Raw genomic sequence first — 13,848 nt, 5'->3', positions numbered from 1 at the left:
TATTGATTTCTATTAATATCTGTCTCCCCCTCTAGACTGTAAGCTCCTTCCAGGCAGGGGGCAGATCTACCGACTCTGTTGTATTGCATTTTCCTAAGCGCTTAGTAAGTACACAATAAGAGCTCAGTGAATACCACTCATTGACTGATTGATCCTCAGATCAATTAAACTAATTCCTGAAAATTAAAAGGTTTGAAAACCAAGAGGAAAACAATCAGATAAATCATTACCTGAAACAGGCCAAAAGGCTCCATGTGGAGCATCAAACCTGTCCTCTCCCAAGTGCTTAGTCCAGTGCTCTGTACACAAGTACTCAATAAGTACCACTGATTGATTGATTTGACTACAGACTGTCCCTCTAGACTCAAAGCTCACAGTGGGCAGGGAATGTCTGCTAACTGTTCTACTGTACTCTCCCAGGCACTTAGTAGAGTGCTCTGCCCACAGTGAGCCTCAATAAATACCACTGATTGACTGATTGACTCTAGACTGTCCCTCTAGATTGTAAGCTCCTTGTGTGCAGGGAACAAGTCTTCCAACTCTGTTCTATTGGACAATCCCAAGCACTTAGTCCAGTGCCCTGCACACCGTAAACACTCAATAAATCCCACTGATTGGCTGAGAGCCAAGGCCGTGCGGTCAGGGGAGCTGCTGATGTCTTGCAACCTTCTCCTGGAAGTGGGGCCTGGGTTCCCCAGTAGGTCCAGCCCACCCCCAGCCCCTGGCCCCAACCCCGCCGAGACTACGTGGACCTCATTCTCTCTCTGCTTTCAGTTGAAAGAATTCACAATGCACCATCTCTACGTGCATCTCTTCATCAGGGACATCTGTACACCATTTAAATGACTTACCCATGATGCTTTTGGGCTTTTTGATGATGTATTCCTTCCATTTTCTGGTACTTAGCTGACTGGGTGGTGGAATGGATATGTCGCTTACACTACAAGGCAAGACAAAAAGTGCTCCGATCTGGAAAAAACAGATGTGCTTCATGTTACTTCAATGGTCGCTCTGCTTTCTCTGTGAGCTCCACTTGGGACAGGGACTGTGTCCAACCTGATAAAATTGTATGTATACCAGGCTTAGAACAGTGCTTGACACATACTAAGCACTTAAAAAATGCCATAAAACAAAACAAACCCTAAAACTTTCTCTCTTGTGGAAAGTCACACAGCCCTGAGGCCAGGCAGAGAAAAATGGAAACATTTTTGGCTACAAATTTTTGGCTGGGAAGCAGTGTAGCCTAGTGGATACAGGCCGAGTCTGGGATTCAAAAGGACCTTGGTTCTAATGCTGGCTCCACCACTTGTCGTCTATGGGACCTTGAGCAAATCACTTCACTTCTCTGGGCCTCAGTTACCTCATCTGTAAAATGGGGATTAACATGGGACATGGACTGTGTCCATCCTGACTACCTCCTGATTAGCTTGTATCTACCCCAGCACTAGTACATTGCTTGGCATATAGTAAGTGCTTAACAAATACCATAAATACAAGACAAAGTACTATAACCAGCGTTTAGCACTATACTATACTTACCGAGGGAGCATGCTGCCCCAGAGTTACATAGCCTGCAGCGCTCAGAACATTGCTCTGCACACTACTGGTGTTCAATAAGCATCAGGAATTGATTGATTCCCCTTCCTGTCCCTCAGATTCTAGAAGTCTTGCTGGTTTTTGGTAGAATGAATCGGGGCGGGGGGGGGGGAATTCTCGGTAGACAAAGCAACATTAACCCGCTTTTTTCGTTCCATTTCATTCTTCCGTTCATAGTCGCTGCTTTAACAATTATTCATTTATTGTTCTTACATGAAACAGGATCTAACAACCCATCTGGATTAAACTCAGATTCAGACAAAATCCCTTTCCATCCTTATTACTCCATTAAGGACCTCTAAGGCTTTTTCACTACTACTTTAGAATATGAAGGATCCCTCAATCAATCAGCCGTATTTACTGAGCACTTGCTGTGTGTACTGGACTAAGCGCTTGGGAGAGTCCAATAGAACAGAGTATGAAGACGTATTCTCTGCCCACAAGGAGCTTACAGTCTAAAGGGGGAGACAGACTTTAATAGAAATCAATAAATTACAGATATGGACTTAAGTGCTATGGGGCTGAGGGAGGGATGAATAACGGATGCAAAGCCAAAGTGGAAAGGTGACACAGAAGGGAGTGAGAGAAATGGATAAGACGGCATAGTCGGAGAAGGCCTCTTGGAGGACATGCACCTTCAATAAGACTTAAAAGATGGAGAGGATAAACTATGCACTTCCTCCTGGCAAATTCAGGCCTGGTATTTCCAAATCATGTCCCCGCTCATTAAAAATTCAAACTATCACAAATAAAAAGAACAACATATAGGAGATGATTTATTTTTAAAATAGTATTCGTTTTGCACTTACTATGTGCCAAGAAATGTACTAAGCACTGGAGGAAATAAAAGCAAATCAGGTCAGACACAGTCCCTGTCCCACACAGGGCTCACAGTCTTAATCCCCATTTTACAGATAAGGTAACAGGCACAGAGAAGTGAAGTGACTTATCGGGGTCACAAAGCAGACAGGTGTTAGAGCGCCAGGATTAGAACCCACATCCTCTGACTCCCAGGTCTGGGCTCTTTCTACTAGGTAACGTTCCTTCCCTAAAGAATAAATGCACTCTAGGGTAAGCCTGTTGTGGGCAAGAAATGTGTCTACCAACTCTGTTGTATTGTATTCTCCCATGTGGTAAGTAAAGCGCTCTGCACACAGTAGGCACTCAATAAATACCACTGATGATGATATCAGGGTATTGCCTTCAACTTTCAATATTTCCCACAACTTGTACTTAAGGGGAAAATGCAAACACTAGAACATGCCATTGGGCCTCCTTTTCAATGTACGCTTTGGGTAGCCTGCGGTTAGAAAATTAAGATGCCAATTTTCTCAGCATGCCATGCTATCACAGAGACTGCTTGGGCTCGTGCATGACATTGGCTCCAGTGAGTCAGTCAATGGTATTTATTGAGTGCTTACTGTGTACACAGCACTGTACTAAGCGCTTGGGAGAGGACAATACACAATAAACAGACACATTCCCTGCTCACAATGAGCTTACAGTCTGCTATGAGCACTCTAGTGCAAGGTTTCACAAGTGAGTATATACTGCTCACTCTAATGTTGGTAGGATGACTGAGCACACAGAGAAAAAAACAAGTTTTTTTTAAACAGAGGGGGCAGGAAATTTCTAAATCTGAAAATTATTCTGAACTACTCAGCCCCTTTTCAAACCATTTTTTTCAAATGCAATTATTTTTAGTTTATAAAAACACCACCCAAAACTCATGCCTTTCTCCCAGAAAGGAAATACAAGGCTTCTCGACAGAGAAGCAACATAACCTAGTGGATAGAGCCAGGTCCTGGGAATTAGAAGGACCTGGTACCTACTCCGGGCTTCGCCCCTTGTCTGCTGAGTGCCCATGCACTCACTTCTCTGGGCCTCAGTAACCTTATCTGGAAAATGGGGATTCAGACTGTGAGCCCCATGAGGGACATGGACTATATCCAATCTGATTAGCTTGTACCTACCTCAGCTCTTAGTACAGTGCCTGGCACATAGTAAGTGCTTAACAATTACCACTAAAAGAATAAAAGGCTAAATAAAAGTTAACTCACCAGAATCAATCTTCAGACCAAAGTCAATCCTTAAATGTAATGGATTTTCCTAGGGAACTGTAAGTCAACATAACTTCCACACCATGGGAAAAGTACTATAAATATTTTGCAATTTTCTCACAGCAAGAAATGCGTGATTACTGCATATTTGTTTTGAGACAGAAAATGCACTCTATATAAACATTTCCAGCAAAATTTACAAGCATTCAAAAAACATTTTCAAATAAGCAAATTAGTTTTCTAAGATGAAAAACAACATATTGGCTGGTTTCTAAAACAATTGTGTCTAATTATATTCTTAAAATTAATTTTAAAAAGAGCATCACAGATGCTGCAAGATACCATTTCAGGAAATTTTTATAAAAGGAATTAGGATTGGTGCAGTTAAAATTCTAGCCTACTTAAAAATCCTCAAATCTAATTAAAACAGCTTTCTGTAAACGTACTGCAAGAAGCACATAGTGAGTGCTCTGCAACCAGTTAGCACTCGATAAATAAGAATAAAATCAAAGTTTATTCTAGGGATTAGCAAAAATATTTCAAAGTATACCCAAAAAGCTATGACACTGATGTCTACCCTTTTACCAGCAAGAGAATGCAGCATCAAATATCGTTTATGAAAATTGATCAATCAATGGCACTTACTGAGCATTTAGGGTGTGCAGAAAGCAGAGCGGGAAGGTGCCTGTTTACTGTTATTTAGAATTCTCCCAAGTGCTTAGTACAGTGCTCTGCACACTGTAAACACTCAGTAAATACAACTGACTGACTACTAGGCACTTGGGAGAGTACAGTAGCATTGGTAAAAATGATCCCTGCTCTCAGTAGAGCAGAGACAGACATGAAACTAAAGTAAAGGTAAGGGGAAGCAACAGAGTGCAAGGATATGTTTATAAGAATAAATGCTGTGGGGTGAGGAAGAAGTATCAAAGTTCCTAGGGGTACTTAATGAATAGGTGACAGAGGGGAGGGGAATATGGTGGGGGGGGGGGGGGGCGGGGGAATGAGGGAATAGTCGGAAGGCTTCCTAAAGGAAATATGATTTTAGTAGGGCTTTGAAGATGGGGAGAGAGTGGTGGTCTGCTGGTTATGAAAGGGGAGGAAGTTCCCAGCAGGAGAGAGGGCATGAGCAAGGGGCTGGTGGGGAGAGAGACGAGTTGGAGGCCCAGTAAAAAGGTTAGGGTTCAAAGAGCACAGCATGAGGGCTGGGCTGTAGCGAGAGAGGAGCAAGGGTGGGTAAGAAGGAGAGAACTGATTGCAGCCCTTAAAGCCGACAGTGAGGAGTTTCTGTTTGAGGTGGAGGTGGATGGGCAACCACTTGATTTACTGAAGGAGTGGGGGGTGCGGGGGCAGAAATCTTACTTTAGAAAAATGACTGGGGCAACAGAGTGAAGCACCAACTGGAGAGGGGAGAAGTTGGAAGCAGGGAGGTCAGTGAGAAGGCTGAGGCAAGAGTAGAGATGGGGTTTGAGACACGCTTCCATCAGTATGGTAGGTGGACAGAGAAGAGGATTATAGATGTTATGAAGAGAGAACCAATAGGGTTTGGTGGCAGTCTGAATGTGGGAACTGAAGAACAGAAGAGTGGCCCAAGAGTGGTACTTGAGTGCTTACTGTATGTCGGGCACTGTATTAAGTGCTGGCGTAGATAAAAGGTAGTCACGTTTGACACAGTCCATGTCCCACAGCCTTAATCCCCATTTTACGGATGAGGTAACTAAGGCCCAGAGGAGAGAACTGGCCTGCAGTCACCCACAATAGACAAGTGGAGGAGCAAGGATTAGGACCCAGGTCCTCCTGACTGCCAGGCCCAGTTTCTATCCACTAGGCTATGCTGCTTCTCACTAGCTCAGTAAAATCTCACTGGCAGTGCAATTTACTCTTATACATGTCATTTCATTTCACAAGGTCTCTTCAAATCAGTAAGGATGGAATTCTGAATATACTACAAAGCAGTCTCAATTTCACTCGATTTTCAAGAAGTAAATCCCAAAATTGGTAACCCTGCATAGTAGAAGTACATGGGCTTAAAAAGAAAACCTTTTTTCTGGTTTTTGTTAAATGCTTACTATGTGCCAGGCACTGTAATAAGCTTCAACGTGTTTCTATAAACATCAAATTTAGAATACCGTGTTTGTGTATGCATGTGCACATCGATACTCCCATGATTAAAAATGAAAAATAAATACATAAATAAATAAAATACCATGACTTGGTATACCTTTCCACACAGAGAAGACAGCTGGTCCAACAGCAACTTGGATTTCTCATTATTTTTGCTTGACAAGCCTCTGAACAGAGATGAGTTAGGGTAACAAAACCTTAAAAGAGAACTTTTCATTTTTCCTTAACAAATGAACAGGTTTACATTTTCAGTTAACACTTTAAAGGTGGACAAATTTAAGAAAGTTAATGAATTCATGCCTTTAAGGAAAAACAAAATTCGGTTTCCTTTCAAAGTTCAGGTATTAAGGACCTTAAGTTTAGAATTTCTGTACCTTAAAGACAAACACTTCCAATTTTTAATCAATCAATTGTATTTATTGAGCGCTTACTGTGTGCAGAGCACTGTACTAAGCGCTTGGGAAGTACAAGTTGGCAACATATAGAGATAGTCCCTACCCAACAGTGGGCTCACAGTCTAAAAGGGGGAGACAGAGAACAAAACCAAACATACTAACAAAATAAAATAAATAGAATAGATATGTACAAGTAAAATAGAGTAATAAATATGTACAAACATATATACATATATACAGGTGCTGTGGGGAAGGGAAGGAGGTAAGACGGGGGGGATGGAGAGGGGGGCGACGGGGAGAGGAAGGAAGGGGCTGTCTGGGAAGGCCTCCTGGAGGAGATGAGCTCTCAGTAGGGCCTTGAAGGGAGGAAGAGAGCTAGCTTGGCGGATGGGCAGAGAGAGGGCATTCCAGGCCGGGGGCTGGGGGTCGATGGCGGGACAGGCGAGAATAAGGCACGGTGAGGAGATTAGCGGCAGAGGAGCGGAGGGTGCGGGGCGGGCTGTAGGAGAGAAGGGAGGTGAGGTAGGAGGGGGCGAGGTGATGGAGAGCCTTGAAGCCCAGGGTGAGGAGTTTCTGCCTGATGCGCAAATTGATTGGTAGCCACTGGAGATTTTTGAGGAGGGAAGTAACATGCCCAGAGCATTTCTGGACAAAGACAATCCGGGCAGCAGCATGAAGTATGGACTGAAGTGGGGAGAGACACGAGGATGGGAGATTAGAGAGAAGGCTGATGCAGTAGTCCAGACGGGATAGGATGAGAGCTTGAACGAGCAGGGTAGCAGTATGGATGGAGAGGAAAGGGCGGATCTTGGTAATGTTGCGGAGCTGAGACCGGCAGGTTTTGGTGACGGCTTGGATGTGAGGGGTGAATGACAGAGCGGAGTCGAGGATGACACCAAGGTTGCAGGCTTGTGAGACGGGAAGGACAGTAGTGCCGTCAACAGAGATGGGAAAGTCAGGGAGAGGGCAGGGTTTGGGAGGGAAGACAAGGAGTTCAGTCTTGGACATGTTGAGTTTTAGGTGGCGGGCAGACATCCAGATGGAGATGTCCTGAAGGCAGGAGGAGATGCGAGCCTGGAGAGAGGGGGAGAGAGCAGGGGCAGAGATGTAGATCTGGGTGTCATCAGCGTAGAGATGATAGTTGAAGCTGTGGGAGCGAATGAGGTCACCAAGGGAGTGCGTGTAAATCAAGAACAGAAGGGGACCAAGCACTGAACCTTGGGGAACCCCCACAGTAAGGGGATGGGAGGGGGAGGAGGAGCCTGCAAAAGAGACTGCATATAAGCACAACCTTCTTGTGATGCTGAATATAGTTTTATTGTTTTTTATGACCCAATTTTGTTCAAGTGCATGGGTAATCAATTCTGGATTTATTCACTCTATAAAATTTATCTATTTGCCTATCCTGCAAGATACAGTGCTTTCATGGAGACCTAATGCCCCAACGAGTCCTAGAGAATGTTTCGGTTGTGGTTGAAGAAATCTGCATAATATAACTGAGCACTTACTGTGGCAGAGCACGGTACTAAGCTCTTGTATTATACTAGGTTCTTGCACTTTACCAAGTTCAGCTGATTCCAATTCCTCCATCACATATTTCTTTACAGTCTGGGAACCAAATCTCAAGCTTTAACTTTCAACTGTCAGCCCACTATAAAAATCAGTTATCTGAAGTACAGCTCTGCTTTTTAGATTTATCAGAGATGTACGGAGCCAAATGATACACATATGCTACTTTCTCAGCACATTATGTATTGGGGATTCATAAATAGCACAATCTCTCTGATTTCTAGAACGTTCCAGCAATATCAAACAGGATCAAACACAATGTCCAAGAGTACAATGATGATGATGATGGCATTTGTTAAGCACTATGCTGGGGCGGGGGGGTGTACAAGGTAGTCAGGTTGTCCCACATGGGGCTCACACTTTTAATCCCCATTTTACAGATGAGGTAACGGGCACAGAGAAGTGAAGTGACTTGCCCAAAGTCACACAGTTGACAGGTGGCAGGGCTGGGATTAGAGCCCATGACCTCTGACTCCCAAATTTGTGCTCTTCTCACTAAGCCACGCTGCTTCTCTAAATGTAGTGTCACCAACCGTGAGTCATGGGTTGGTTTACTAGCAACAAAGAGAAGCCCATCGCCGGAAGGGACACGCAAGAATGAAAACAGTGGAATAGAAAGCTGCTGTCAGCCCCACAGCACTTATGGGTATGTGTATGGATGACCTGGAGCCCCTTAAGCTCCACATGACTGAAAATCATTTCCACATCTTCTCTCTAAATCCTTTTCTCACCTTTCCCCACAATTCTTGATCACTAGCAATGGTTGCCCATCCATTTAGACAAGCAGAAATGCATCACCATCAGCACTAAGGCCCTCAATCCGCTCTCTCCCTTCTATCCTCGCTGTTCTCCCTCTACAACCCACCCCTCACAATTCGCTCTTCAAACACCCATCTACTTACTGTGTCTCAATCTCTTCTCTCTTGCCGATGACCTCATGGCCTCATGACCTCATGCTCATGCCCTCTCTCCTGCCTGGAACTCCCTCCCACTTCACAAAATGATTATGGTATTTGTTTTTTTGAGGTTTTTTTTAATGGTACTTGTTAAGCACATACAAGATGCCAAGCGCTGTATGAAGGACTAGGGTAGGTACAAGACAATCAAGTCTGACAGTCCATGTCCCACATGGGGCTCACAGTCTTAATCCCCATTTTACACATGAGGGAACTGAGGCCCAGAGAAGACAAGTGACTTGCCCAAGGTCACAGAGCAGGAAAGGGGCGGCGCCGGGATTAAGATCCAGGTCCTCTGACTCTCAGGCCCGTGATCCTTCCACTTGGCCACTCTGCTTCACAAATCTGAAGGACCACAACTCTCCTCATCTTCAGAGCTCTACTAAAACCATATCTCCACCTCTTCCCTGACTAATCTCATCTCCCAATCCTAATCTCCCTACCTCCTGTCTCACCTATGTTCTTAAATCTGTCCCCTCTTAGGTACTCCTCCCACACAGACTCCCACAGTGCTATTTTATGTGTTTATCGCCACACTCCGTTGGTGGATTCTAGCAATGTTGTGAAGGCAAAACCAAAAAGATTTGGTGCCAGATTGAACCTGTGGGTTGACGTTCAATAGCATTTTGAACACAATAAGCACTCAATAAATACCATCGATTGTTTCTTTTAAACAGTATTTGTTAAGCGCTTACAATGCGCCGGGCACTGTACTGAGCCCTGGGGTAAATACAAGCTAATCAGGTTGGACACAGTCCCTGTCCCATATGAGGCTCACAGAAGAGGGAACTGAGGCCCTGAGAAGTGAAGTGACTTGCCCAAGGTCACCCAGCAGATGTGTGGCGGAGCCAGGATAAGACCTCAGGTCCTTCTGAATCCCAGGCCCAGGCTCGGTCCACTGGGCCACATTGTTTCTGAAACTGTTGTACTGACATGTTTGTTACCTGTAGTGCCTGGCGCTCTCTCCGCTCTGCTCCAACAGAGAATCACGCCTTTCCTGACTGCCATGAGATCTGGTGGTCTATATCTGCAGCAATGGGCTCTCAGCTTGTCACTGAGATGCACATTACTTGCCTGAGGCATTGTTTTACAGTATCTCTGGCCTCCTAGATTGATTTGTCATTTCCCTACCGACAGCACAGGTTGTTCGGAAACAAGCATCACAGCAGATGTAAAGCAAAGGTCACAGTGGGAAGCAGCATGGCTTAATCATCATCATCATCATCAATCGTATTTATTGAGCGCTTACTATGTGCACAGCACTGTACTAAGCGCTTGGGAAGTACAAATTGGCAACATATTGAGACAGTCCCTACCCAACAATGGGCTCACAGTCTAAAAGGGGGAGACAGAGAACAAAACCAAACATACTAACAAAATAAAATAAATAGAATAGATATGTACAAATAAAATAAATAAATAAATAAATAGAGTAAAAAAATATGTACAAACATATATACATATATACAGGATTAATGAATAGAGTTCAGGCCTGAGAGTCAGAATAATAATAATGATGGCATTTATTAAGTGCTTACTATGTGCAAAGCACTGTTCTAAGTGCTGGGGGGGAGTCAGAAGGACCTGGGTTCTAATCCCAGCTCCGCCACTTATCCACTGTGGGACCTTGGGCAAATCACTTCACTTTTCTGGGCCTTAGTTCCCTCATCTGGAAAACGGAGATTAAGAAGGTGAGCCCCATGTGGGATGTGGACTGCAACCAGATTAGCATGTATTTACCCGAGCACTTAGCAACTACCATTTTAAAAAAACAGAGTAAGTGCTTAACGAATACCACTAAAAAAAGAGGTCTTCATAGAAATCAGAACTAGGGGAAAAAAGCCTATATTTGATATAAAAATCGAAAGTCATAAATAATATCTACACTCTGTTATGAAAGGATACAGTTCAAATTCAAGGTCAGATACATAACAGGATGGGAGATCTGGTAATGCCACCATCTGCACGAATTCTAAAGATGGACCGTAATAATGGAAAACCTAAAAAAGGAAAAAAAACTGTATAAATTAACGTTGAACATTTATGCAAGGCATTTAATTTGGAAAAGGAGAAAAAAATCCCTAAGCAGTACTTATGTTTTAATAAATGACTATTTATAAATGTTAATATTTTAATCAATCAATCGTATTTATTGAGCGCTTACTGTGTGCAGAGCACTGTACTAAGCGCTTGGGAAGTACAAGTTGGCAACATATAGAGGTGGTCTCTACCCAACAGTGGGCTCACAGTCTAGAAGGGGGGAGCCATATTGAATCTCAAAAAGGTTAATACTTGACACTTTATCTGTGAGAGATCATATTATTTCCTGAATCTAGCAATGCGAATGTTATCTATAGTTTGGCATAAATTTCCCAGAAATGTGAAAATACAGTCAGTGATAGGGCTCAGAGCAAGATCACAGACATGCCTTACCTCTGGCAAAACATTTTTATCCTTTGATTGTACCGAATTCTTGGCACAGAAGTTAGCATTCAAATACGATGTGCTAAAAATATTCGGCGAGGTGCTCTTTAAGCAAAATTCTGGAAACGTGAGCTCCGATCCAAACTAAAATGAAATGAAGAAAACAGACTGAAACTTGGCCAGAGCCATTAAACACTCCGTTTGAAATTTATCACAGTAAAATGTTGTGAGGCCAAATTTGTTAAACCTAGGAAAACCTTACATAAGAGTACTAGTTGTGATCAATAAAGAGTACCCATTGTACGCTTACTAGGTGCACAGCACTGTACTAAGCACTTGGGAGAGTCCAAAAGAGTAAGTAGACAAGTTCCCTGTCCTCAAGGAGTGGGGAAGACAGACGTTAAAAGGAAACAACCAAGTACGAAGTTCCGAACGTAAGTGCTGTGGGGATGATGGGCAGGGTGGGTGCCTATGAGCTCAGGGGGTACAGACTCAAGAACATGGGGGACGCAGGAGAGCGGGAAAAAGAGAATGGAAGTGGTGGTAAGAGATTAGTTGGGGAGAGCTTCCTGGAGGAGATGTGATTTTAGTAGGGCTTTAAAGCTGGGAAAAGTAGTGAAGCTGTCAGACGTTTTGTTGTCTGTCTCCCCCTCCTAGACTGTGAGCCCATTGTTGGGTAGGGACTGTCTCTATATGTTGCCAAGTTGTACTTCCCAAGTGCTTAGTAATGATGATGATGATGTACAGTGCTTTGCAGACAGTAAGCGCTCAATAAATACGACTGAATGATTGTTAAGCAGGAAGGAGTTCCAGGCAGGAGGAAGGACATGATCAATGGGTGTGACAGTGAGTGAAACAGGAGTAGGGCCAGGGAGTAGGTTGGTATTGGAGGAGAAAAGTGTGTGGGCTGGGCTGGAGTAGGAGGGAAGCGAGGTTGAGTGATGGGGGCAAGCTGACTGACAGCCTTAAAGTCTCTGCCTGATAGAGAAGCAGTGTGGCTCAGTGGAAAGAGCCCGGGCTTTGGAGTCAGAGGTCATGGGTTTGAATCCCGGCTCCGCCACATGTCTGCTGTGTGACCTTGGGCAAGTCACTTAACTTCTCTGAGCCTCAGTTACCTCATCTGTAAATGGGGATTGACTGTGAGCCCCATGTGGGACAACCTGATCATGTTATATCCCCTCAGCGCTTAGAACAGTGCTTTGCACATAGTAAGCGCTTAGCAAATGCCATCATTATTATTATTATTATTATATGGAGCTTGATCGCCTGGCCACATATTTAATTGAAAAACTTGAAGCCACCAGGTGAGCTCCCTGAAATCTCCCCTGCTCCTCTCCAGTCCTTCCCCCGTTCTGCCCCTTCTTCAACTCTCCCATCTTTCCTACCAGTATCTCAAAAGAGGCGATCTCCTGCCTTCTCTCAAACTCCACCCGTGCATCTGGCCCCAACCCCTGGCACCTTATCAAAGCACTTGCCCCCTCCCTTCTCCCCTGACTGCCATCTTCAACTGTTTGCTCTCCAATGGCTTCTTCCCCACTGCTTTCAAACATGCTGTCTCCCCATTCTTAAAAAAAAAAACCCTCCTTGACCCCAACACGTCCTCCAGTTATCTTCTGTCTGCAGTCTCCTGCTGCTCTTTAAGGGGATAATTTTCAAGTATTCTTCCCTTCAGACCTGATTATTCCTGGATGTGAAATAGAGCCTGGACGGGGAACTCACGTTTTAGTTTAGTTTTTTCTTTTTTAAGCACAATGACCAGGGGATGGAAAAAGGAATGCCAGTTGCAATTGGGAAACAATCTGCTCCCTTTGTGGAGATACATGATGATAATGGTATTTGTTAAGCGCTTTCTATGTGCCAAGCACTGTTCTAAGTGTAGAAGCAACTAGGCCTATTAGAGCGAGCCCAGGCCTGGGAGTCAGAAGGACCTGGGGTCTAATCCCAGCTCTGCCACTTGTCTGCTATGTGACCAAGGGCAAGCACCCCAGTTCTCTGCACCTCACTTCCCTCATCTGTAATGGGGATGACGACTGTGAGCCCCATGTGGGAAATGGCCTTAGTCCAACTTGACTAGCTTCTATCTACCCCACTGCTTAACAAGTACCACAATTATTAGAGACTTTTCCCACACTAGACTATAAGCTCCTGGTGGGCAGAGAGCATGTCTACTTACTTTACTGTAACCTCAACCTCTGCACACAGTACATGCTCCATAAATACCAGTAGCAGTGATGAAAGTGCAAGAATAACTTTGGGGCAAGGAATGTGTGTCAAGGTGAGGTCTGCTCTCCCAAGTGCTTAGTATGGTGTTTCACATTTGGTAGGTAGTCAATGAATAATGCTAATTGTCTGTCTGAAGCCAGAGAATCACTATTTATCTGCTTCTTGAGCACTCAGTCCCAGAACTCCCTCCCCACAGGGTGACACCAGGCCCCAATGCTCCCAGGATCATCCAGGACAACATGCCCAAGCAAGGACCGGGTATCAATCCCGGCTCCACCACTTGTCCACTATGTGACCTTAGACGAGTCACTTCCATTCTCTGTGCCCCAGTTACCTCATCTGTAAAATGGGGAAGCAGCGTGGCCCAGTAGATAGAGCCCGGGCCTGGGCGTGAAAAGGACCTGAGCTTCAATTCCAGATACGCCACTTGTCTGCTCTGTGACCTTGGGCAAGTCACTTCGCTTCTCTGGGTCTCAGTTCCCTCATCTGTAAAATGGGAGT

General features: G+C 44.4%; 1 protein-coding gene across 2 annotated transcripts in view; it reads right to left on the bottom strand.

The window, feature by feature from the left end:
- The window catches only part of LOC119926994 (MDM2 binding protein), a 64,011-nt gene that overhangs the window by 34,486 nt on the left and 15,677 nt on the right, over positions 1-13,848 (bottom strand). For both annotated transcript variants that reach the window (XM_038745492.1, XM_038745493.1), the window contains exons 8-11: positions 11,134-11,268; positions 10,606-10,700; positions 5,878-5,947; positions 852-969 (exon numbers count right to left, since the gene is read on the bottom strand). In XM_038745492.1, the coding sequence (XP_038601420.1) occupies positions 852-969; positions 5,878-5,947; positions 10,606-10,700; positions 11,134-11,268 (418 nt within the window). The remainder of the gene's footprint in view (positions 1-851; positions 970-5,877; positions 5,948-10,605; positions 10,701-11,133; positions 11,269-13,848) is intronic.

Source organism: Tachyglossus aculeatus, chromosome 4 (assembly GCF_015852505.1).
Source record: "Tachyglossus aculeatus isolate mTacAcu1 chromosome 4, mTacAcu1.pri, whole genome shotgun sequence".
In the NCBI taxonomy this organism is placed as follows: Eukaryota; Metazoa; Chordata; class Mammalia; order Monotremata; family Tachyglossidae; genus Tachyglossus; species Tachyglossus aculeatus.
The sequence above is the reverse complement of the archived record's forward strand: the minus strand, read 5'-3'. Positions and strand labels throughout refer to the sequence as shown.